This window comes from Protopterus annectens, chromosome 11.part0 (genome assembly GCF_019279795.1).
Source record: "Protopterus annectens isolate FY-2018-M chromosome 11.part0, PAN1.0, whole genome shotgun sequence".
NCBI classification, from domain to species: Eukaryota; Metazoa; Chordata; order Ceratodontiformes; family Protopteridae; genus Protopterus; species Protopterus annectens.
The window spans coordinates 1,048,801,505-1,048,827,042 of record NC_056745.1 but is presented as its reverse complement, the minus strand read 5'-3'; the positions used below and the strand labels follow the sequence as shown (position 1 = coordinate 1,048,827,042).

Genomic DNA, 25,538 nt, shown 5'->3' with positions numbered 1-25,538 from the left:
ACACAGAACCTCAGAACTTTTTTGCCACCAGTCGAGTAATGAACTGTCATTTCTGCTTTGGTCTGTCAGACATATGATTTGAGCCTCTTCCTCAGATGTTGGGTGGATAAGTATCCTTATTGGGCACCTTCCTCTTTCCTGTTTTTTGCACTTAATAAGTTTTGTACATGTCATCAAAGAAAGGGAAATTGTGATTGTAGGAGGCATATGCCTCCTAGAGATCATAGTACTAAGTTCTTCTTTTGTTTTGTTTAGGTGCTGAGCACGGATATGGGGATTGTGCTGTCTGTCAGACATTCATGCCTAAGACTTTGCATAGTCATCTGTTATCTTTAAAAATTTATTTGGAGAATCAGAAACTTGAAGTGCTTGCTGTCAGCATTCCTTTTATGCTGAAGCAGTCATCAAAGAAACTCTGGTTAGAGACTTTTGCTACTGAGTCAGACCTGGGCGTCACCTTCATGTCTCTTGATGAGACCCAGGACCATCCCATTGCAGCCTCTTCTGTTGCAACCAATAGGAGATCTATATTTGCGCAACTCTCTTGCATGTCTGTCATGTCCAACCAGTTATCTGCTCTGGCAAGAAGGGAGAACTGCAGCTTTTAATTTCAAAGGGACCAAATGACATACCTCAACTCTTAGGGAGGAAGTTCCCAGTTCCTTGATTTGAGGTATGACAGGGCTCAGACCCTCCTCATTTGGTGTGAGCAGACATCATATGTATGAAGCAGCAGCAGACTAGACATACAGTTTCTCCTCCTTCTACCAGGTATTCTCAGCAGGAATGGCAGGATTTTACCAAGGGCCTTTTCAAGACTATTATGTCTTTTAAGCTGCCGTCTTTCTTTTCTGCTTCTGCTGTTTCTCCACTTTCTTCTTCCTCTCAAAATGCAAAGGAAGGAATCAGAGGAAGAACAGGAATCGGATTCTGATGGAGATAATTCCTTGATTTATTCTTACCAAATTCATTCTTCTTTGACATGTGCTTTAGGTGATGAAGAGACTTTATCCTCAGATTTCCCTTTGGAGGAACTGTCTCTCTTAAGGACACGATTCTCAAGATGGTGCAGCATTTTTAGTAGGAAAGTTCTCAAGTTGTCTAATACACACAAAAAAATATCGTGCTGTTTTGGATATGGGTGCCTACTGCCATTCCTCCAGTTTTAAAAGCTTTGTTGCAAACTTTTTTTCCCACTGCTTCCCCTTGATCCTGAGTCTCAACCACTTGCTCCTAAGAAACCGTACAGGTTTTACAGGGTGCCAGATTCAGTTAAGTTCTTATACAAGAACCGTACTTCTGATCCATATGTGATTACTCTTTCCATTGAAAAGCCTTCTAAGTTCCTTTCTTCTAAAGTTTTGCCTACATATAAAGACAGTAGAACCATTGATAGATATGGCAAGAACATTTATACTTTTGCCACTTTTGCTTTTAGACATATTAATTACCCGACTAATATGATCCGGTATCTTTTGTCTATTTTAGGAAACCTGGGTTAGATTTTGATTACTCAGAAGCTAAGTCCTCTGTATTATTTCTTCTTAACTTTGATTCTCAAGTTGCTTATCATTTTGTTATGATGCAGCAGGTGTCTCTTCTAGGGATGTTGCCATTGGTTCAGTTCTTTGTAAGTTTTCCTGACTTAGACTTCAGTTTTCACACAAGGATGTCCAAGCTAAGCTACATGACTTTCCTTTGGATATGAACCAACTTTTTGGTCTGCAGCTGCAAAGCTTTTCAGTACCTTACAGGAGAAGGGTAAGGTCATACAGGATGTTAAACAAGTTTTTCTTTCTCTTGGTCCTAGATTTCAGAGAAATTATCCTTCCTAGGTTAATTATTTTTTTTGTAAGTATCAAACATCTTCTCAAAAGCGTAAGAGACCTCCTAGAAGGCTGTTTCAGGACAGGTCTCAGCAGAGTTCCAAGGGTTCAAAAACCTTCCTTTTCAGAGAAATATCCTTCCTTATGATTATCTGCCTCCTCTTCCCAAACAGTCCCACCTTGTCCTTTCTCAGGTTCCTTTATCTCACAAACGTTCCCTTTCCCTGCCAGTCATCTTATCCTTCTTCAGGTTCTCCCCACTCAGGTGACTGTAGAATTGGGCCCTCCACACTTGGAGAAATCAAGATTTTACTCCAGAATGTTTCTGGTTCCCAGATATGAGAGCAGTTGAAGACCTGTTTTGGATCTTTCTTTCTTTAACACCTTTCTCCAAGTCCCAAGTTTCAAAATGCTGATTCCCTAATCCTCAATCCTAATGATTCTTCCACAAGCTTTCTTGATGACATTGGATTTACAGGATACATTTCTTCATATTCCTGTTCATCCATGTTACTGGAGAATTTTAATATTTTGCCTCTCCATAGCACTTTCAGTTTTCTACTTTGCCCTTTGGCCTTTCTGCTGCCCCTTGGGTATTTTTAAAGTGCCAACTCCTGTCATTGCTTTCTGCAGACTTCAAGCAATTTAAATATTTCCTTATCAAGGCCGTCTTTTCATTCAGGATCCTACCCAAGAGCTTCTTCTGACTCATTTGCAAATTGTTCTAGATCTTCCAGACAATCTGGGATTCACTTTGAACCTAAATATGTCCTGCTTGATTCCATGCCAGCATCAGAGTACTGTGGGATGCAGAATCAACACATTGTCAGTGACAGCTTTTCTCCCAGTGGAGAAGGTTCTTTTTCTGGTAGATTATTTTCAGAGCCTTAATCTCTCTGCTGTATTTTCTGCAAGATAGATTCTTGGGGCTCTAGGGTACATGGCATTGATGATTCTTATAATAACTTATGCCATATTCCGTATGACGAAGATTCAGTGGTATCTGAAGTATGTCTGGACTCAACATTGCCATCAGTTAACTCCCCAAATTCTTCACTTTTTCATTTGGCTAGGGATAGTCATCACAAATTATCTCACTGGATGGACTTGCTTTCACAGAACAAAGACTCTTTGATTCACCCCAATCTACAGACTTTGAACGTTACTCTTTGGGTGATAGAATTTTAATTCATTTTAGGCACCAGTTTTTGAAGGATGTGTTTAAGGTTTTGCAATAGGCTAGAAAACTAAATACAAGGAAATCTTATGTCTCCAGATGGAAACTTTTCCATTTGGTGCTGAGAAAAGAACCAGAACCCTTATCAACTGGGTTTTTCTAATATTTTTGCTTATTTGTGTGGGTCGCTTATTGCTGGGATGGCACTCTGTTCTGTTAAAATACAGTTTTCAGTTATCTCTGCTTGCCAACCACTGGATTCACTGCTTTCATCTCGATTTGAGATCATACAGTTTTTGAGGGGTATCATATGTATTACTTTGAGGGGTTGATGAATGAAGAAAATGAGAGGGAGAGAAGGTTGGATGATGTAGGGATAGTGAATCATGAAGTACAATGGATTAGCAAGGAGGAAGTAAGGATAGCTATGAAGAGAATGAAGAATGGAAAGGCTGTTGGCCCAGATGACATACCTGTGGAAGCATGGAGGTGTTTAGGTGAAATGGCAGTGGAGTTTTTAACCAGGTTGTTTAATGAAATCTTGGAAAATGAGAGGATGCCTGCGGAATGGAGAAGAAGTGTTGTGCAGAGCTGTAGTAACTACAGAGGGATTAAATTGATCAGTTACAGCATGAAGTTGTGGGAAAGAGAAGTGGAAGCAAGGTTAAGAAGGGACGTGATGATTAGTGATCAGCAGTATGGTTTCATACCAGGAAAGAGCACTACAGATGTGATCTTTGCTCTGAGAGTGTTGATGGAGAGGTACAGAGAATGTCGGAAGGAGTTGCATTGTGAATTTGTAGACTTAGAGAAAGCATATGACAGGGTGACTAGAGAGGAGTTGTGGTATTGTATGAGGAAGTCAGGAGTGTCAGAAAAGTATGTAAGAGTGGTACAGGATATGTACGAGGGTAGTGTGACAGCAGTGAGGTCTGCGGTGGCAGTGACGGATGCGATTAAGGCGGAGGTGGGGTTACATCAAGGATCAGCTCTGAGCCCTTTCTTATTTGCAGTGGTGATGGACAGGTTGACAGACGAGATCAGACAGGAGTCCCCGTGGACTATGATGTTTGCAGATGACATTGTGATCTGTAGTGAGAGTAGGGAACAGGTGGAGGAGACCCTGGAGAGATGGAGATGTGCTCTAGAGAGAAGAGGAATGAAGGTCAGCAGGACTAAGACAGAATATATGTGTGTGAATGAGAGTGAGGATAGAGGAATGGTGAGGATGCAAGGAGTAGAGGTGGCGAAGGTGGATGAGTTTAAATACTTGGGGTCAGTAGTTCAGAGTAATGGTGAGTGTGGAAGAGAGGTGAAGAAGAGAGTACAGGCAGGATGGAGTGGGGGGAGAAGAGTGTCAGGAGTGATTTGAGACAGACGAGTACCTGTAAGCGTGAAAGGGAAGGTCTACAAGAGGGTTGTGAGACCAGCTATGTTATATGGGTTGGAGACAGTGGCATTGACAAAAAGGCAGGAGTTTGAGCTGGATGTGGCAGAATTAAAGATGTTAAGATTTGCACTAGGTGTGACGAGGGTGGACAGGATTAGGAATAAGTATATTAGAGGGTCAGCCCAGGTTGGAAGGTTTGGAGACAAAGCCAGAGAGGCACGATTACGTTGGTTTGGACATGTGCTGAGGAGGGATGCTGAGTATATTGGGAAAAGATGCTAAGGATGAAGCTACCAGGTAACAGGAAAAGAGGAAGGCCTAAGATAAGGTTTATGGATGTGGTGAGAGAGGACATGCAGGTGGTTGGTGTGATGGAGCAAGATGCAGAGGACAGGAAGAAGTGGAAACAGGTGATCTGCTGTGGCAACCCCTAACGGGAACAGCCGAAAGAAGATGATGATCATACGTATTACACCACTATGAAGGGTTATTCTTCCTTCTTGGAATTGAACAATGCCCTGGAAGAGGTTACAGCGTCTCCTGTTGAGCCTACTGCCTCTGCTTCTCAAGCGTTGCACCTGAAAAACAGTGCTGTGATGGTTTTGACCTCTACTAAATGAGATTTAGTGTTGCAAGCCCTTGATGGGTCTTCCTTCATTTCTCATTTTTTTCACAGGGCTATGGTTACTCTGTAAAGTAATCCTTCTTTTAAGCCAAATGTTGTTAATGAGGTCTCCCTAATTGCTCCACTAACTTCTCAGTTTTTTTCTTCTCCTTGGAGTAAAGGGGACAGGATTGTACATTTCCTGGATGTGCATAGGAACCTCAGGTTTTACTTGTACAAAACTAAGTCTGTCAGGATGCTGGATCAGCTATTTTGTGTCTTTTCAGGACAAAACGTTGGGTGCTTTTGTTCCATGACAGACTATTTCTAATTGGATATTCAAGACTATCTGTTTCTGTTGTTGTTTTCATGATAAACAGCTTCTAACTCCAGTTAAAGCTCATTATATTAGAGCTGTTTCCTCATGAGCTTTCTTCAAGGGTTCTGCAGTGTAGATATACTCTTGAAGCAACCACATGGTTTTCTATTCACCGTTTTATAAAACATTGCAAGACTGTTTTCTCTTGAGCTAAAGTAGGCTTTGCTAGGCCAGTATTAAGAAGTCTTTTGGACCATAATCCTTCTCTGGTTTCCTCCTTCCTATATTCATAGATAGCTTAGAGAAGCTGCCAACAGTTAGTAATACTGAAACGCTGATCATGAAGGACATAGTACAGTTGTGTGAGAACTCACCATAATAGTAGATGTCTGACTGATCACCGTTGCAGTATTACATCCCTCCTTCCTTACTCCTTTTTCCTATTCTTTTTTGTTGTGCTGAGGTGGGTTTTTTGTTTTTCCACCTATTTTTGGACTTGTACATCTGTATATAGTTGCCTCTACTTCTGCTTCAGTTCCTTGTCTGGGGTAAGAAAGTCCTGAGGTAGCTTGCATCTGTAAGTCCTTTATGTACCTCTAGCTCTGTTTAGTTGAGATTGTATGCATGGCACAAATTGAGGGTGCTTAGGAAGTTAGTATGCTGACCAGACATAGGTTCATAGGAGGTTACTAGCAACCATCCCTAGAGCCCTTACAAGCCTAGCCATATTTTTCCCGCGTTGCCCCATTTGTTGGTGGTTGGGTGAGTGAAGCTTGCAGAGGGTAAGGGTCTATGGTAGTTATTACTGACTTCCTTTGTCCACGAGGGACATGGACACCACCCCAGGAGTGAAATTGCTGTCACCCATCCATTTTGTCTAGGTTGTGTTTGAAGATGGTCAGGGAGGGGCTCAGTTTCACATGAAATGGAAGCTTGTTCCAGAGAAGTGGCAGTCTCTGGGAGATGTATCTGTCACTCCAACATGACCTGTTCATGTTAGAAGCTAGGTTAAGATCCCTTGAGCAAGTGACACTCATGCAGTGCAGTTTGATTTACAAATGTGTAGCATATCCATCAGGGCCGGGTCAGAGACTACCCTGTAAGCCAGGCACAGGTCACCCTTTAGCAACGTGTAGGAGACAGAATACGGTGACAGGGTTTTCAGTTTTTCCACTTGTTTTGTGTACGCTGTAACTCTTTGTTGAGAAACCTCTGTAGTCTGTCCAATTGTTGCAAGTGTCTGGTGAGGTACATGCAAAAGGGAGCATTGTACTCAATTATTGGTCTGATGAGGACCGAGTATAATAGAATTATAACATCCTTAGATCTAAATGCAATGCCTTTACTTATAAGGTGTGCCACATAGAAGGATTTCCTTACTAGTGTGGATATGTGGCGGTCAAAGTTCAGATTGCTGTCAACCTGTGTACCCAGATCATATACCGCTAGGTCTACACTTATGGGGGGTGCTTTCTATAATGTAATTAGCAGGGATGTCAGCTTTCCCAAAGGGAATAATAATAAATTTTTTGCAATTAGCTTTAATCCGTGGCTTTGGCACCAGTCATTTGTCTGCGTTAGCTCTGTGTGCAGTATATTAACATAGCTGGGAGACTCTGTGGTACACTACTTGTGACTGGTGTTTTGATAGAGGTGAATTCACCCACTATGACGGCATGTGTCCTGTCGATGAGCCAGTTGGCTACCCATCTGGTAATGTTGGGGTTAATTCACAATTGAGCGAGTTTCTCTATAATATCTGAGTGGGGGATTGTGTCATATCCCTTGGCTAGGTCAAGATAAGTGCTATGCCCGGTCTTTCCATCATCCAGGGCCTTGGTGACTTTCTCAAAGAAGTCAACCATGTTTAACAGGCATGATCTACCTTTAATGAATCTGAACTGGGTTTGATCCAGAGTTTGGAGGTTACCTATGTCCTTGTTAATAAGGTCCATAGTGATTCTTTCCATGGTCTTGCAGATGAGGCTAGTCAAGCTTATGGGTGTGTAATTCCCAGGGTCAGTTGATGGTCTCCCTTTGTGCAGATGGATTACTGTTGCTGTCCTCCATTCTGCCGCAGCATAGCCAGCTTGCAGGCTGTTGTTAAACAAGGATCCAAGTAGGTCTGCTAGGTCATGTTTCAAGTTGTTTAAGGCAACCAGGGATGTTGTCTGGTCCCATCGATGTTATGTTTTTGGAGTTGGAGGGTACTGAGATGACCTACTGTCTCGAGATAATAGGCTGATGAATGTGGCAGGTATACTTTGGGGGATGATTGGAGGGGGCAGGGGTTGAAGTTTTCTCCAAATCTGTCAGCAGGTTGACTATTACCTCCAGTAAAATATAAGTGGTGCCATCCACAACTAGTTCAATGCACAGCTGGGTATTTCCCTTTTAGATTTCGGAAATAGTTAAATAATGCCTTGTGATTATCCTTAGCTTGGGAGGCTATTTTTGCTTTGTTATTAGCTTTGGAGGACTTGACAAGATCTCTAATTTGTTTATTTTAGCTAGAGAGGGATTTCTTCCTCTGCTGAGCCAGTTTCCTCTTGTTTTTGGACTTTACTTTCTTTCTGGTCTGATTTTACTAGGGAGGACACCCTACAGGGGTGTGCCATGCTCTTCCATGTTAGTGAATACTATGTCCATGATATTTGAGCCTCTTGTGGATGTGCCAGCTAGCTGTTACGGAGCATTTGCATTGATAAAGTCCAAGAACCTTTGAGTCAGCATGTTTGTGGCCATGTATTTTCCCAGTCGATGGTAGGATAATTAAAATAACCTGCGGTAAGTGGCTTTGACTGTAGTTAATTGGATATGGAGTAGCTCAAGAGAGTCGTACTGTTTGACCAGTCTCAAGGTAACTTATCCTTAATGAAGATGGATACACCACCTTTGGTTTTTTATGCTCATTTTGTGGTTTGAACATATGGAAGGCCTTGTAATTCTGCATGGTCGGGGTACTTTCCACACTTTTGAACCATGTCTCTGTGACTGCACAGATGTCAACATCTTCCAAAGTGAGGAGTGCTTCTAGGGCGTGCAGCTTCTTGTTTAGACTCTTAGCATTAAGCAGCAGTACCTTGAGTTTATTAAGAGGATTTTCATATATTGGGAGTTTGGTTATTTTGATACTGCATAAAAAAGGCACAATAGGGGGTGGCTAATGCTTTTGCCAGTATCCGAAAGCCTAGAGGACACAGTTGCAGATCATCTCTGGCAAAGAAGACCTAGCTGTCCTTAGCTGGCTATCCCATCAGTTAATTTTATTGCAACAGTGATCAGTTTGACATTTACTGTTTTTAACTTTTTAGACAACTGTACTTCCTTTAGTTCCTGATGATTCTCAATGTAATGAACAGGGAATTGTTCCTGAGGGAAGAAATTTTGTTATTTCTTCAAGATAACTGATTTTGGCTAAAGGTATTTTTTCCTGATTTCCCACAGTAAGAATTTGCTTTTCATGAAACTATATCTAGGATGAACCAGTTTTTTTTTTTTTAGTGTGAACAAAGTGACATTCCATCTTTTTTGTGAAATATTGTCATTGATTGGCACTGCATTTTCCTCAGTCTTTTACTGTCCCTCCTGATGTTTCATCAGTAGATCACTGGTGCGGTAGCATTACGGCTATAGGGGTTATATCCTCCTATAACAGCTAGCTGACTTCCAAAGCTTAAGGCCATATCCTACATAGTATAACAGCCGTCTAACTTCTAAAGCTTAAGGGCACATTCCACCCATCCAGACCATTAAGAACCTTAGACAAAGGTGGAAAAAATTGGCTGCTGCACCAAACCCATCAGAGTTGTCCTGCAGTCGAACAGGGCTCCTTTTGTAGGCTTTTGAGGATTGACAGGTGACTAACATTTCTCCATTGCTTGGCAGATAAGTTCCCTCTTGGAAAAACCTTCCACAATTTATTTTATAACTAAAACAGTACTTTTTGAGTAAAACTGTTTGTTTTATATTAGGAATATAACTTCTGTAGCAGTGTCTTGCAGCTTTTCTGTCAATTAAAATAGTGTGGTTGTTAAATTATTTTCAACATAAACTTTTATTTTATTGTTTAATGTTTGCTGAAATTTTTCTGAGAAAACTTTTATAAATTGTCTTCAGGGGCTGGGGTAAATACATGCGATGCTTGTGTGATGATATGAGGTAGTGCCATCTTTGCCAGAAATGGTAGGGCAGTGCATGTGTAACATATGCTGGCATAGCTAGCTGGAGTTTTGTAAGGAATTTGACTGTCGCACTGACTTGTGCAGATGCAAGTTGCTTGTGTTAAAAATGCATTAACAGTGGGTCCTGCTGGACAGAAGATATATATACATGTGTGTCGGACACTATTATTATAACTGATTAAATGTATATATCTTAACAGAGAAATCTGGAAAGGAAGAAGTTAATCTCAATCCAGCTAATTTTGAAGAATAGTTTGAAAATTAAATGGGTTGGTTCAGCCCATAAAGATTTTATCATACAGGTCTGATTGCAGCCAGAGACAAAAAAATGTCTGGGAAAAACCAGGGCTAGGAATCTTACTGTATTGTCCTTAGGGATGAACTAATTGCTACCCTGGAAGGGTGGAGGTTTTTGAAATATATAAATTTCAGACGCTGCAACAGATCTTAGCAAAGCTCTAGGTGTGTATTGTACCAGAGTCAGGTGACCAAATGTGAAATAATTCTATAGCCAGGAATGAAATGATCCTTTAGATATCAGTGAGAGATATGACAGAACTCTCATAGCAGCATTTTCTCTTTCAGAACATGACAGGAAAGATCTCTCTCAGATATTTCATACAACCACACACCTTATATTGCCTTGCTGTAGTAAGCAGCTCAACACTCATCGTCTTGCCTTGCTGTAGTAAGTAACTTAACTAGGGAACAGTAATTCTTTAGTCAGTCAGGAAAATATAGTGAGATTAGTTAAGTATTGTTTTTCTGTGTCTGTGTGAATCTATCCAACTGTTATTTTTTTATATTTTCTGTGATTCAAACTCTGGTGTTTACTGTAACTAGAGGGTCAGTGTATTCTCATGTTTTCTAATTTATTATTAAGCATTTCTATACCTTTCATTGTGGCTAGTCTTTTAGAGAATACTTTTAACACCTTAAGAGTACTTATACTTATTTTAGTGGCACTGTGGCCACTCCTGAAAGCATTGCTGCATTGGTCAAACTCTACCATTTGTATTTGCATTAATTTTACTCAGTATAATTTGGTACCCTTTTAAGAGCCTTAGAGTGGCTGACTGGTGGCACTGTAATTACCTTATAGTCTGGACAGAGGGGTTACAGCTGGCAGATCCATGCCAGCCTTTCCCATATGTCTGTGTGTGAAAATCAAATATCCAAGCGTGTGTCACCTACTTGGAACAGGGACACAGAGCTCCAAAGTGGTCAGTGTGGAGTCTTGTTTGAGGACTAGAGAGAGAGTCTCGTCCCAAGTCTGGAGTGTGGTCCCTAGGGAACTGTTAAGGGAAATTGTGCTTGTTGCAGAGAGCTGCATCTGAAAATACTGTGTGTTTCCATTTTTGCTTCTAGTGGCCATCCCTCACCAGTGTCAGTTATGAGGATTGAGACTCCTTGATTACTGGCCTGGAGTAGGAACGGTCACAGCTTGTCTCAGTATTTTTAAAGTAAAATCACTACCTTTTTGATGCTTCATTTCTTTAGACTCCTGCTGTCAGTTTTACCAGGACTTCAGGCTTCCTTCTCAGCTTTAGCATGGAACAGCTTATTGGTTCCTCTCTTGTTCTTTCCACTGGCCACAAAAAGAAGAAAATTTCTAGACAGCTCTTGCCCCTTCAGCAAACTGCTACTTTGCCTCATCCACAGATGAGTGACTTGCAGTGGCCATTCCTGGTTCCTCAGACCATTCTTCTTCCTTGTTTTTTTTTTTTTTTTTTTCAGGTGTAGGATCTTTAGCCACCATGAACTTTGGGTTAGACATGTCCTTTTGTGGCTCTTGAAGTGTCCCTAATGGACATGAGAGAACCCCTCTTTTCGTCTTGAGGATGGAGTGAGGAATGCCTCTCTGCCTAGCCAGACTGGGATGTTGTTTCCTGTGGTGATGTCCTTGATAAGAATTTGTTTCTGTAGAGATTTCTGTTAAAAGAAGCAGAAAGTTAATCTCCTGTATCTGTTACTGTAGACAGGAATAATTTATTAGGCCTAGCTCGGGGCATAGTTCAGTCTCTTAACCCATCTCATTCTGGGTTTAGTGGTATAAGAAAAAAATAATTCTTCTTTTGCTGAATATTTCCAGTGTGATGAACAGGACAATGATTGTGAGGGAATAGTTCCTGTTTTTTTTTCATCTGGTAACTGATTTTAATTGTGAGGACAGTATTTCTTCGGATTGCCCCTTGGAAGAATTTTCTCTTTCTGAAACAATGTCTAGGAAAAACATTTTAGGGGAAGCATAACTTTCTTTGCAACTGGAATTCTCTCAACTTACTTCTGTTACTCCAACTTTGGAAGATGTTACTATTACAGCATGCAGCATGCCTGACAGCCAGACTGTAGCCCCTAAGAAGACAAATAGTTCCTCAGTTTTGCATTTTTTTATTTTCTAATCGTAGTTTTGGCCCTGCAGTCATTTCCTTGGCACATCCTTCTGCAGCTAAACATTTGGTAAATTCTAATCCCTAGGGGTAAGTATGAGAAAGCCTTTGATGGATTTTGGAAAATAGTATATTCCTCTGCCACACTTATTTTTGTGAGTCTTAATTGTCAAGCTTACATGTTAAAGTTTTGCTTGCTTCATTTGAGAATAATGAGGAACATCGTTGCCACTTTACCTTCTACTGAGTGGAAAAATCTATATTATTTTTAGTGTGCTTATGGCTTCCCTAATGCATCTTCCAGTGCAGTGGCTGCTGGGTCTGTTACGAGAATGCCTGGTTATGTTCTCAGAATTTGCCTACAGATGTTAAAGCTGAAATTTAAAATTCTTTGCTTGATAGGGAGGTTCTTATTGGACCATCTGCTACTGAGGACATGAAAAAGTGTGATGAGAGAAAGGAAGCTGATTCAAATGATGACTCAAAATTTTCAGCCCTCCTCCTCCAAATTTATTAAAGGTTTCATCACTAACTCATGATCATGAAAACTTGAGCAGTTAATGCGAGTCATAAAGGTGATGTGATAGTGCAATATTAATAATAGTAAACTATCCACTAGTGCATTGCATGACGAGAAATGTAGTTTGTTCATTAATGAGATGTAGATCAGCTGCAGAAGGAAGACTGCAAGTAGGAAAATACCTTGCACTTAGCTTTAATGTCTTAGTAAAATCTGTAAGTTGCATGAGGCATAAGAATGACCCTATCACTGCTTAGTGTGGTGCTCCCTTGAAGTGTGCGGCCCTCTTGGGCCGTATAGCTCTAATAGTCCTAAGACTAGCCTTGTTTAAATAAAAATGCCTGTGTAATCCCAGTAACCTTTGACGCATGGTTTCCATTCTCAATAAGTCGGCATTATTGTTTTTTTACTGTTGGTGTACAGCAGAGCTAAGCCCATATCCATGACTGTATGATGTTTTGCTTAACCTTTTTTTTTTTCATTATCCTTCATAATATCCCATACACCTTCAGAAATATAAAATTTAAACACATAACTCTTCACCCACATTAAAAAAAAATCTGTAGTCATGTTGTGCCAAGGAGTAAATGATTGCAGTTCTACACTCAAAAAGTTTCTTCTGCTGTTACCTATCAAATTACTGGATGGACAAAGTACTCTTCTCAGTTATACTTGTAAATCAAACAATTATGACATATTTGTGGTGTTATAGGCAAAAATAAATTGGTGGTGTGCAGAAACTGCAAGATGGAAGTCATTTGCAACTCATAGCCTTAATTCTTTGTTGCCAGGAACTGAACACAAAACAGCAAGTGCAAAAAAACAACCACCAGCCTGATAAGAACGACAACCACATGCAGCTAAATAATAAATTCAGGTTTAATGAAAGATTAAGCACTTCTGTAAGAGTGTCACAATAGGCTTCATAAGAATCTAATAAAATATTAGTCTCAAGTCAAATTTAAAAAACCCATGTATAGTCATGTGTTACATAAAAATCAGTGACTACAGTTCACAAAGAAGATACAGTCACATAATTCAAAATTGATTTGAAAGCAATTAAATACAACAGTAAACAATACATAAAAAGCATAAGATATAATTATACAAAAATTATAAAGATAAAAACTATAAAAATATATTCCAGATAGTTAGACCAAGTAAGGAAACTTGCAATAGATACACTTTTGTTTAGTTTAGGGGCAACATATGCATTTAGTTTGATCTTCCATACCAATTCCCTGAATTCAGTTAAATCATCCCAAGACCCCCTGAAGGATCTTTATCATATCCAGTTCAAAAATAGCAAATTGTGGATGTCAAAGTTAGAGATGTGTTTATATAAGAAATTATTTTTATTTTTTTTCATACAAGTACTCGTATATACGATCTTTAAACTTTGTTTCTTTCCCACATAAAAACAACTGTATTGCTGACATTGGTCAACATATATCAAGCCCATATAATTACAAGTACAATGAAAGGATGCTTTTACATAGCAGTTAGTAACATAATTATAGACTTTTCCAAACTGAACTTGCATTGCAAACAAAAGCCACATCTATAGACCTCCATTTTTTTTGTTAGAAGTATTTGCAAAGGGGACATCACTTGTTTCTAAGAAATTCTTAATGGACCTACCCTTTCTAAAACAGTATGTGGTTAGCAAGTTTATCAGTTAAACTATCAAAACATAAAAAAAACTTTCCAGTTTCTTTTAAGGGACCCTTCCGGTACTGAAAAGAATCTACCGTAAAGGTGGTAATAAAGGAATATAAATAATCTTCCTCTTCAGTATATTTAGTCCTGATTTAAAGTTATGGTAGTCCTGTTCTGACCGTAATAAGGGTTGAAAAAAAACTTCTCTTCTTTTAATAACCACTTCATTGGAAATTTTGTGTATCAAACTGTAAGGACAACCCCTGGCCTGTAACATAATGCCAGCTTATCACATTTGTTTGCAAAACTGTCATCCTCTGAGACTGTTCTTGCTAATCAAGCATATTTGCCCCTTAACCATACCTGCTTTTTGGTGTTCAGGATGGCAAGTTGCATAATGCAGAAGCCCATCAGAATGTGTGAGCTTTCTGTAAATATAACTCACAATCCTCTTGTTTACCAGATCTTTATTGATTTTGACACCCAAATAGTTAATATTATACAGGTTGTAATTAAGTGTAAATTTCAAAAAAGGGGTTGTACTGTTTAAGTAATTGATAAACTCATATATCTCACTGATGGGTTTGTTCCATGCAATAAATATGTCTATGGCAATGAACAAAACTGACTAAAAATATATTTTTTCTCCCATTAGAGCATGTTAATGTTCACGAAAATGGGGCCACATGCAGCCCCCATGGCGACTTCCTTAGTTTGGAGAAAATACTGCCCTTAAAAAAAAATTTTTTTTTAGGACAAAAAAAAATCATGGAACCATTCCAGTCCTACATCATGTGGGATAACATTGAGCAAGTTCAGAATATCAGTGGTTAAAAAAACAGTATCCTCTGAAAAAACAATTTGCCTAAGCTTCACCAAAATGTTTCGAGTCTCAGCATAAATGACCAAAATGAGTCAAGGCATTTTTTTAGACTAACATCAAATCTGGCCAAAGGGTGGATCTTAGATTTCTGTGAGTTCACATTTGGTCTCATGGGTGGGTCTTGCATTTACTTAAGTATCTTTGGGATTCCAAAAGCTCGTGAGCACTGTAAGAAATTTTGCTTTAAGAAATAAGAAAAGATCATGGCTGATTCTGTCCCCGGTCAGATGTCCTGTAAAATCCAATTAATTTTTGTGTATGTGATTTTGACACAGTTGAGATGATTCTTCATAAAAAGTCATTGTCAAAAGCACGTTCATCTTGTTGACATAGTCAACTTTGTACATGATTACAACTCTCCCCACCTTTATCAGGTTTCATTACCCTTACATTTTTTTTATTATGCCTTAGTTCTTTAAGCAAGTTGTATTCAGAAAGAGACAAAGTCAGATCTGTTAAAACTAGTTTTAAGCAAAGCCTTAAGTCAGATTCACAAAGTTTTTCAAATAAAATCAAAGAGTGGTAAAGGGGGGGTTATTTAGACTTTTCCTGTATAAAACATTAAAAACATTCTTTATTTTATTGTTGAGAAACGTCGATTTGAAATTAAGTTTTCTAAGAAAAATCTTTAAATCAATGGCCAGGTCTTCAATTTTTAATCTAGTTGAATGAACAAATGCAAAGCGTTTGCTTAACAAGTCACCATGCTCTCTTCTGTATAAGTTGTCCATAAAATTATAAACTTTAAAATCGTCATTCATATTAGAGGAAATGTAAGGACCACTTTTTTCAGTAACAGGTAGTTCCATGTCTAGAGAGAACAAGGAACAATTTAGGGTCTCCTCCTGCTGTATTTCCGTCATGGTCTGTTCTGTAGGTAATGGATGCCCAAACCAGAGTTGGATTGGCCCTATTGTCACCCTTGTTGGTTCCTTCAGTTTTTCAGCCTCTCCAACCACCTTAAAGGGACCAGTTCTAAAGGGAGAAATTCATGATCCACAACACTTGTTTATTGGAAAGTAACATTTTCATCCACAAAACCTTGTTTTTTTTTTTTTATCCTCCTCACTACTCGGTTTTGGGTAAGCGAAGACATTTTGGTAACCAATATCGTCTTTTTCAAATTTACTTTTTTTTTAGGCTTTTATAGTAAGTGAAATTTTATCAATATCAGAAAAAATCTTTTAATATTGTTCATTTGAGTTTTGAAACAACAAGTCATTGGTGATGACCTTATCATGTTCAGTAATTTCACTTACCAACATGTCTCTGCCTATTTGATTGTTTCATTAATATCTCCATAAGTTCACCTCCCTGCCAGTTGAATAAATCTTCTAAATTCTTATGCAGAGTGGAATTAGGAGCTAACCCAGTCAGAAATTTTCTCAAACCCTTGGGTACCCATTTTTGCTTTTATACATTTGAAAAAGTACGCATTTTCAATCTGCAACTTCCTACATTTAAGTAGTTTGCTGTCAAAACTGTTCATTGATTGCCATAAGTTACCAAATTCCTTCAGTAGTGTGTGTTGAAATCCCATCAGTTAGTTAAGCCAGGACGTGACATTAATTCTCCATCCAGTTGTTGCGGTGTTCATCTCAGTCAGCACACCTCAAACCACCTGACAGTAGCTTTAAGAATTCACATCATTATTACATGTACATTGTTCCAAAGGTATAGAAAATCTGGGTTATGCCATTAAGGATTCATCCACATGTGGATGAGCTATAAGGCTTCCAACTTGTTGTGAAAGTTGATGAATGAGTGGGGTTAACAACCCCAAGTTTGCCACCAAATCTTTGCTGTGTGCTGAAGGTTGAATTATTTTCTCTACATCAAGGTCCGTTGTGGACATATCACCACTCTGGGCCAGTAGTCAAACATAAACCAGAGAAACTAAAAAACACAGACAAGTGAAGTACGGTCACTGCAGTTCGACAACGTCACAAACCAACGAAACCATGATGAAACAATTTATTGAAGCGCTTTTTGTTTGCTAAGTGAGCAAACATCTTTAGAAACCATTTTTGCATTTAAAATGCATATAAATAGTCACAGCTGCTACTGTTTGACCAATCAAATCACTCATATTACTTAACCACTTTCTTAAAGCCATATTGAATACATAAAGCCTTGTCCCTAATAAAATAAACATTCACATCTGTCTTTAAAATACTGAATTTCAAAATGTATCATACACAAAAACAAAACCAAAAAATAACCATAATAAAAAATAATAATGATGTCACAGCAGTCATTTTTATACAATAGAAAGTGCTAATTAGCACTCACTGAAACAATTAAATAAAATAATTGGTGTTCCATTTAACACTGTGTTTGGCCACAAAACCTCATATAAAAATAACCCCAGTTGAAAAGGCACTTAAAGACATTCAAAAAAGTACATTTAAAGAAAACATTTAGAAAATGTTAAATAGCAAAAATAAATTGATGTGCAATATGTACTCTGACTGTTGTAATGAGTTAAATTCCCAAAGTTAATAAATTTAGACTCCAGCTGTAAAAGTCTCTGCAAAAAAATGTTCCCTGAAACAAATTGTGGTTTGGCATCTACACTAAAAGTTAAACTATCCACTATCCCATTATGCATAGAATGATCTCGGAGTTGGTATGTTTAAGTAATAGTATATTTTAAGTGGGGTGTGGAGGTGCAGGGGGGTTTACAACAGTTTATTTTGTTTTTACTTCTTTTTTTTTTTTTTTTTTTTTTTTTTTTTTTTTTATCAGTAGTCGAAATGTTGTAACTTCGAACGGAATGGTTCAAACATTCCGTGTTTAAAGTTATAAAACTTTGACTATGTGATATAGGCCCGCTGGATCTTGGTCCAGCCGTATGGAGAAAGATTCCACGGATTTGATTATTCACCATTATTTTAACAAATGAACAGCGATGAGTGTTAAACAAGGGCCTTTCTTTTATTCCTTCCAAAGGCTCTTCTTTGTGTGATGTATTCACTAATTTGAGATTATTTGTCTGGAGTGTTTCTTTGAAACTGATGTATGGTTTAAACTCCATGTTCAGAGTGATGATTTTAAGAGACCTAGTCAGTTTGTCCTGGTGAATCCACCATTGGTTGAGACGGTTTTGAAACTTTGTGAACAAGATATATGTAAGTTGTTGCAAAGTAAACATCATAGAGATTTTTTTAACCATACAGAAACACAGTTTAAGGCCCTCATGGATTTAACTTTGATGGAACATGAATATATTAGACGTGCTGACAAAGGGGGCGCCATAGTTGTGATGGACACCTCTAGATTCATTGAGAGCATGTGTAAAATGCTATCTGATAGTTTTACTTATCCTGTTTGCTCTTAGTCTGACATTTACAAGTTGTTATCAATAATTTGTTCTAATTCACATGATATGTTGATTGAAGGTAGCATTACTAAGGAATTGTTTGAATATTTTCTGATTTAATATCCTACCATTCATATTTTACATGGCCTCCCCAAAATTCATAAATCCCTGGAAAATCCTCTGATGAGGCCTGTTGTCTCTGGCAGTAGTTGGGCAACTAAGCCCTTTTCTATTTATGTTGAAAAGCAACTATGACCAGTATTAGATAAAGTTAACACTGTTCTTAGAGATATTAAGCACTTTTTAACAGCTTTGAGTGGTCCAGTGCCAACAGTAGTGACAATTTTCTCTTGGTTACAATAGATGTGGTATTACTTTTCGCAGTCATACCCAATGGCACAGAGATTGAATTTGTTACTCTGTTCTTGTCTAAATATTCTGATTATAGTGCAGGATATATTTATCTCATAAGCTTACTTCTTGATTTGATTTTGCACAACAATGTTTTCACTTTTAATGATCAGCTGTACAAGCAGAGGGTGGGCATAGTAATGGGCACACCCTGTGCCAATAGCTATGCAAACCTAGTGCTAGCTCATTGGGAGAGACACTGTTTTTAATGAGAGCAACCTTTTTAACAGTATATTCCATACTATGCCAGGTTTGTGGATGACATATTCTTTGTATGGGCAGGTTCTTTTTTTATGCTGCATGATTTTGTTGAATACCTGCAACAGACCAAGTTCCTATGATTTAGCCCTAAGTTCTCTGCTGAGAATATTGAGTTTTTAGATGTTAAAATCAACAATAAACTGAATGTTTTAGGCACTCAAGTTTACAAAACAATATTGCAAAAAAATATATTTTACATAGTCAGAGTATGCACCCAGAACATATTCCTAGGAATGTTTTGAATTGACAGCTCCTTAGGTATGAAAGGCTCAATGCAGATGATGAATGTATGGTATCTGCTTTTGATGAGCTGGTGCATGATTTTAGTAGTAGAGGCTACCAAAAGCATGAAATAGTTGCACAATTGGGTGTTCCATTTGATAAGAATGCCCAGGCCAAATCACATTTTTCTCATCAAGACCCAGAGGCTAAGAGTTATAGGGTTTTACAAGGAGACACTCTGAGAATGAGCATTACCCTCTCAAATGATAGCTGTCTGTGAAATTATTAAAAAACACTGGCATGTCCTTACATGCGATGATAGAAACAAAACTATTTTAGGTGAGGTTCCTAAATTTTGTTTTAAGAACAATACTTCTTTAAGAAAAAATATTGTGCTATAAACCTGTTGAAAAGAAACTAAGGATTACTGATAGAATAGGAACTCACCCTTGTAGAGATTGTAATATGTGTCAGTTTATTGAAACTACTGATAGATTTGAGCATCCTGAGACTAAGCAGGTGTATAAATTCAATTTCTTTGCAAATTGTAAGAGCTGCAACTAACAGAGCTTTGAAAGACCATGCATTTCAACACATTTATGATGTGTCTAGAAAAGGTAAAAGAAATGCACTGTCAAAACATATTTTAGTTGCTGGAAATGCGCATAACTTTAAGTTTATTGTGCTACAACTTTTTAATGTCAGCATTAGAGGTGGTGATGTTAGCACTAAAACAGAATGTATTGAAACTAAATGGATTTTAGAATTACAAAGTGACAGAGGGAAGGGTCTAAATTACTATGTTCATTTAAGAGTACTATTTGGGTCACGTGACCTTAAAAGGTAGATCTGAAATGTGTGTATTTAGGCAGTATTTTAAACCTGTTTTATTAGATCTGAAGAAGCACTTGGATAGGTGTGAAAGAGCTTGTCTTTTTCTTGGATGTTTTTAACATTTTTATGCTGTTTTATGTAACATTTTTATGCTGTTTTATTAAACTTTGGAACAGCTACTTTATTTTGATTCAGACGTGTTGACTGGTTATTCTTCTCCTTGGACCCTCAGTGCCAGTCTTCTCCACAACAGGACATAAAACAGGAAATTATTATATTACTTTCTCAGTTTTACAATTTATTATTGGAAAATAAATCAGAATCAGGTGTCTAATCAGCCTCTTTAAAAACAGAAATCAGAGGGCTTCTAATTAGCAAAGCAACTTTTAAAAACAAGCAGTATTTAAATAATCTAATTAATAAACTCGAGAATCTTATTTCTCAATAATTGCAGAATTATGTAGTCTCCAGAGAACTCGAAATAATAAAAAAAAGTCAACGGGAATTAATAACTTTCCATACTCAACAAGTGTCACTTTACAAAAATTTAATTTTAGCAGCATACTCAGAATGGACACAAACCCCTTCAAACTTCATCTCTAAAGTAGTTAAAAGTACACAAAACCTCCAATATAATAAAGTAAATTGTTGATAATATTAAATATACTAAAGATGCATAAATCATCAAAATATTTTATAACTACTATAATCAAATATATAACAATGATATAGTTAAAAAAAAAACAATACGAGCTTCTTTGATTCTTTATCTTTTCCATCCATAGGACTAGATCATTATAATCTTCTGAATAAACTAATTCCATTAAGTAAAATTCAATTAGCAATGAAATTACTTAAAGCTAACAAAGCCCTAGGACCAGATGGGTATTCAGTGGGATCTTATAAGGTATTCCAAATTAATTTAGCTAAGATTTTGCTATTGGTTTATGAGTATATCCTGAAACATGGTATATTGGATCTATGTCTTAATCGATCAAAAACTATATTAATAGGTAAGATATAATCACTATGCAAAATGACTGCCCAATTGCCTTACATTAAAATATTAGCCACATTATTAGCAAAAAGATTGAAGGAAATAAGTCCCTCTGTCATCCAGATCAATCTGACTTTGTCAAAAATAGACAAACCTTCAGAGCAGTCTCTAACTTTTTATTGCTACAACACCTATATGATAAAAAACAGACTTAAATGGTTCACCTATTTATAGATGCCTCCAAAGCTTTTGACAGAGTGAATTTTACATTTCTTTTCTTAATTTTTGGATGATTTTGGTTTTCCAGTTACATTTATAAATCACATAAAAACATTATATGCAGATCCCTCCACTCAGTCATAAATAAAAAAGTATCAAAAAATATTCACTTAAATAATGGAGTAATGCAAGGATGCCTTCTTTCTCCTTTCCTACTTAATCTATATTTAGAACCACTGTTTTGTTATTTAATTCAAAAAGTTTACAACAATATTCCTTTTATTTGTTTTACTGTTCCCTACGGTGTTTTTGCAGAGGATATAAATATTTACTTAAAATGTGACTAACACAGACTTATCCAAAATAATGCAAGCTGTAAGCATTTTTCCAATTTACTTGGTATAAAATGAATTCTGACAAATTTTTTCTGTTTCCATTATCAAATAATGTCTTTTTAGATTCCATATCCCAGAATGGTTTACAAATAAGACATACTCACATATATCTTGGAGTATCCTTTTCCAATACAGTATCACCTAACAACTTAATGAATTTAAATAACTGTTGAGAGAATATTCAGTTAGATATTAGTAGGTGGTCGAGGATGAAACTTTCATTTTTATCAATGATATCTATTATTAAAATAAATATTTTACTCAAACTTATATGCCAGTTCAGAGCACTAAATCAAACTGTCACTCTCTCTAAATTCAAAACAATTGAATCTGTACTTTCTAAATTTTATAGAGCCCTAAATTAATTAGAATTAAACATTATAAACTTAATTGCCCTAAATGTTTGAGTGGCTTAAATTTTCCTGACTTTGATTTATACTATTTAATTATAAGGACACAAAAACAAGACTGTGGATGGCTATTAATCTTAAAAACTTCCAATCACATTACCCCCCGTTTGAGTAAATCTCTGACATGAGTCTTGCATCATTGAATTTTAATATCCTTTCAATTCCATTTATCAAAACTTCTCTTATTAAATTAAAAATACATCCCTTTTTGAGATTAAAGATTTTAACAAATTAATGGATGTCATAAAAATAAAAAAAAAATGTTTTCAATAATCCAACCAATCGATCTTAATCTGAATATCCATTTAGTTGATAAAATGATTAATTTAAAACATTTCCCTAAAATTAAACAAAAGGCAGTTTAGGACTTTGATTTGGAAGACAAATTCAGTTGAAGAGATAAGATCTCTAATGGACCTCCCAGAAATCCTACAGTTCTATTTTAAACCAAATTTTGCATTATATTGAGTTTAATTACTCATACACTCAAACCCATTTTGATGATATTAATTTTGTAACACAATTGTTGGAATCTCTTTTACAAGAAAAATCCCTGTCCACGGCTTATAAACTAACAGTCGACTTTAAGTTTAACAATTCTTGTTTATATTCATCTTTCTGAACTCCTTTAGAAAGGAAGTCTAACCAGAACTGTCTTATAAAATTGCTACAGTAGAAAATATTTTCCTTTTAAAAAATATATATTTTACACACAATTCAGGATTCTCAATAATGTATATCTTACCCCAAAACAGAACATTCATTACTGTAATTCCACTACTTGCAATATTTGTGGTGAAGAAAAAGCTGTTATTTTACATACGTTTTGATCCTGTAATCCTGTAGGTAAATGTTGGTCCTTATTAATAACTAAAATTAAAAGTCATATCATAGATGTCAAATATGTAGACTGGCAACTGGCTATTCTTCATCTTCCATCTTGATTCTCATACAAAAGAAATGTACATATATTTTTTTTTAAACACTAATTTTTTTCAACATTAGCTGCAGTTAGAACCTCTACATTGTGAAAGATTCACAGCTGTGGCCAAACTCTTAAAAGCTTTTAGATTTGTTCCTAAATTTCAGAAAAGTGAGTCTGAGTGAATATCTATCAGAGTTTGTCACAATTTTAACTATAGTGGCATAATGGTAGACATTTTCAGCAGAGAATGTATGTTTTTTTTTTATAATTAATAGCTTTATTTCCTTTACTGTCTTTCCCTTTTATTTTTTTGTCATTACCTTTCACTTTTTTATTAAACAAACAGCTTAAATACCAAAGCTCTGAAATTCCTTTTTTCTTTTAGATTACGTCAATCCTTGTCATTCTCACAAGTTATATAAACTTTATTGTACATCTGTTTTAACATGTTTTTGATTGTTATTTGTTCTAAATGTTCTAATAAAAATGCTGTTGAAAAAAAAAAAGAAATGGACTGAGGCTTAAAGTGTAACACTGTTTTCTTTTTGATCTAATTACTGTTTTAGGGGTGTGATCAATCCATTCCCTCTTTCTAAGAGTGCTAAGACAGTACCTCTTCAGTGTATCCATGTAGCAGAAGGGCACACTAAAGCTGTTCTTTGTGTTGATGCAACAGATGACCTTCTTTTCACTGGATCCAAGGGTAAGTTGATAATTATATGACAGTAAGAGATAACACATACAAGCATAATTTGTGTAGTAAAGGTTTTTTCTTCCCACAGTAAAAATCCCTTCCGGATCACTGAATTTTGTGCCTTTAATTGTCATATTTCTTCTGCTGATTTGCACCCGTATGTTTGAGGCTACCTGTTAACCTCTTTCAAAGTGATATAATAGTTTTAATGTTTGGTGTTTGATGTGGTCTGTTGGGAAGTGACACCTCAAAATAAACATCAGTGCTGTGCACCACAGAAACATTTGTGCTGCCTTAAAGTGACATAGTACTAGTTAGGTATGTAGGGTATAGCAAAGATTTTTAAAGTTGTACAAACTTCTGTAATCCCCCCCCTCCCCCCGCACACACACACACACACACACACACTTTGCTCAGGATAAGCAGCAGTTTTGCTTATATATTGAGATTATTGTTCTGTGGTTATCTTCAAGTATGAGTACCAGAATTCAAATCCTGCGTTAGATTATACAAATTTTCTTTAAATATTTATTTCTTGAGGTAGCCAAATGAACTATTTCATGTGGCATATCTGGTATGTTTAAAATATTGTATGCATAATTGGTAGGAATGTTCTGTTAACTATGTGGTTAATGCATTGCATTATTGTCCTGAGACAAGGTAAGTGGTAGTCAATTTATCTCAAGGGCATTTGTTTCTGTGTAAGTTTGTAATCCATTCACTGTTGTCTTTAAGGTTCTTCATTCTGTAGTCAGTAGTATTAGGAAGAACCATGTCTTTTCACTTGATAGTAGCCTTTAGGGTATGTACAGAGAACTTGTTAAAATTCAAGGCATGTGTATAAACACTATGTGCCACCCTTTCCTTACTTGCATGACATGCTGACATTTGAACAAAATAACTTCCTTGTGTTCAGTATTATAATCTCTGGAAGCATGAGGGTACTTGGAGATGAACAGGTTATGTCTTTATACACATGCTTTACTTTTCATTGGCACTAATGCAACCTGCTTTGAAACCGATCACCTTTCCTGTTTGGAGCAGAGGGTACATATTTCTGTAGGCTGTTTATTTGCAGTCTGAGAGGTGCAAAACATGCCAAGTATTTTAGCTGCTGTAACACATGGTTCCAGTGTGTCTGACTTCCTATGAGTAAGATATAGTTTCATTTAAGAGCAGACTGGTACTAGATTAAATTCTCATGCAATGGTTTCTTTCAATTACCAGAGGCTAATAAAGCCAGGTTAGTGTCATTGAAATTCTAAGAACCTAATGCTGTCCTTTACGCAATTTAACACCAGAAATAGCATTTACCTCATGCATTTTTCTGTAAGTTTGGTGAGAATCATGGAGACTGCTGTGACTTTACGATGGTCGTAATAAGTGTCCATGTCACACATTCGTTTACTAGAAACTGTCACCTGGTGCTCCTGACCCAATAGGCCATTGCCTTGCTGTTGTACACCAAATTAGCCCTGATAAGGACTGTCTGTATTACATGTGTGCGTGCGTGTGTGTGCGTGGAGTAGAACAGAGCAGTTCAATGGAAAGGTTAATATCTGTCGGCAGGTATTTGGATTGACAGCTACATCAATAGCAAAGTATAAATGGCAGACTGTACGAGCGGTGTGATCCCTACCCTTTCTGTATTTAAATCAGAAGTCATTGTCTGATGCAACCAAATTTGTATTGAAGATAGGACATCAACAACCTCCTTCATATAAAAAATGGATTTTTAGGATGACTGACAATCACAAAGCCAGGTTGACACCACAAGCAACTTGGGATTGTGGAGATCTCCCTAAGGTCAATGGACTAAATGTCTTTCTGATTACTGTTCTTTGCAGAGATATTGGTGACTAATTTTTGGCCGTTGGCTGTCTTGTGTTAGAAGGA

General features: G+C 37.0%; 1 protein-coding gene across 1 annotated transcript in view; it reads left to right on the top strand.

Moving 5' to 3' along the window:
- Positions 1-25,538, top strand: part of LOC122815018 (kinesin-like protein KIF21A) — a 1,294,913-nt gene that overhangs the window by 952,356 nt on the left and 317,019 nt on the right. Inside the window, exon 28 of the mRNA XM_044087270.1 lies at positions 23,515-23,651. Within this exon, the coding sequence (XP_043943205.1) occupies positions 23,515-23,651 (137 nt within the window). The remainder of the gene's footprint in view (positions 1-23,514; positions 23,652-25,538) is intronic.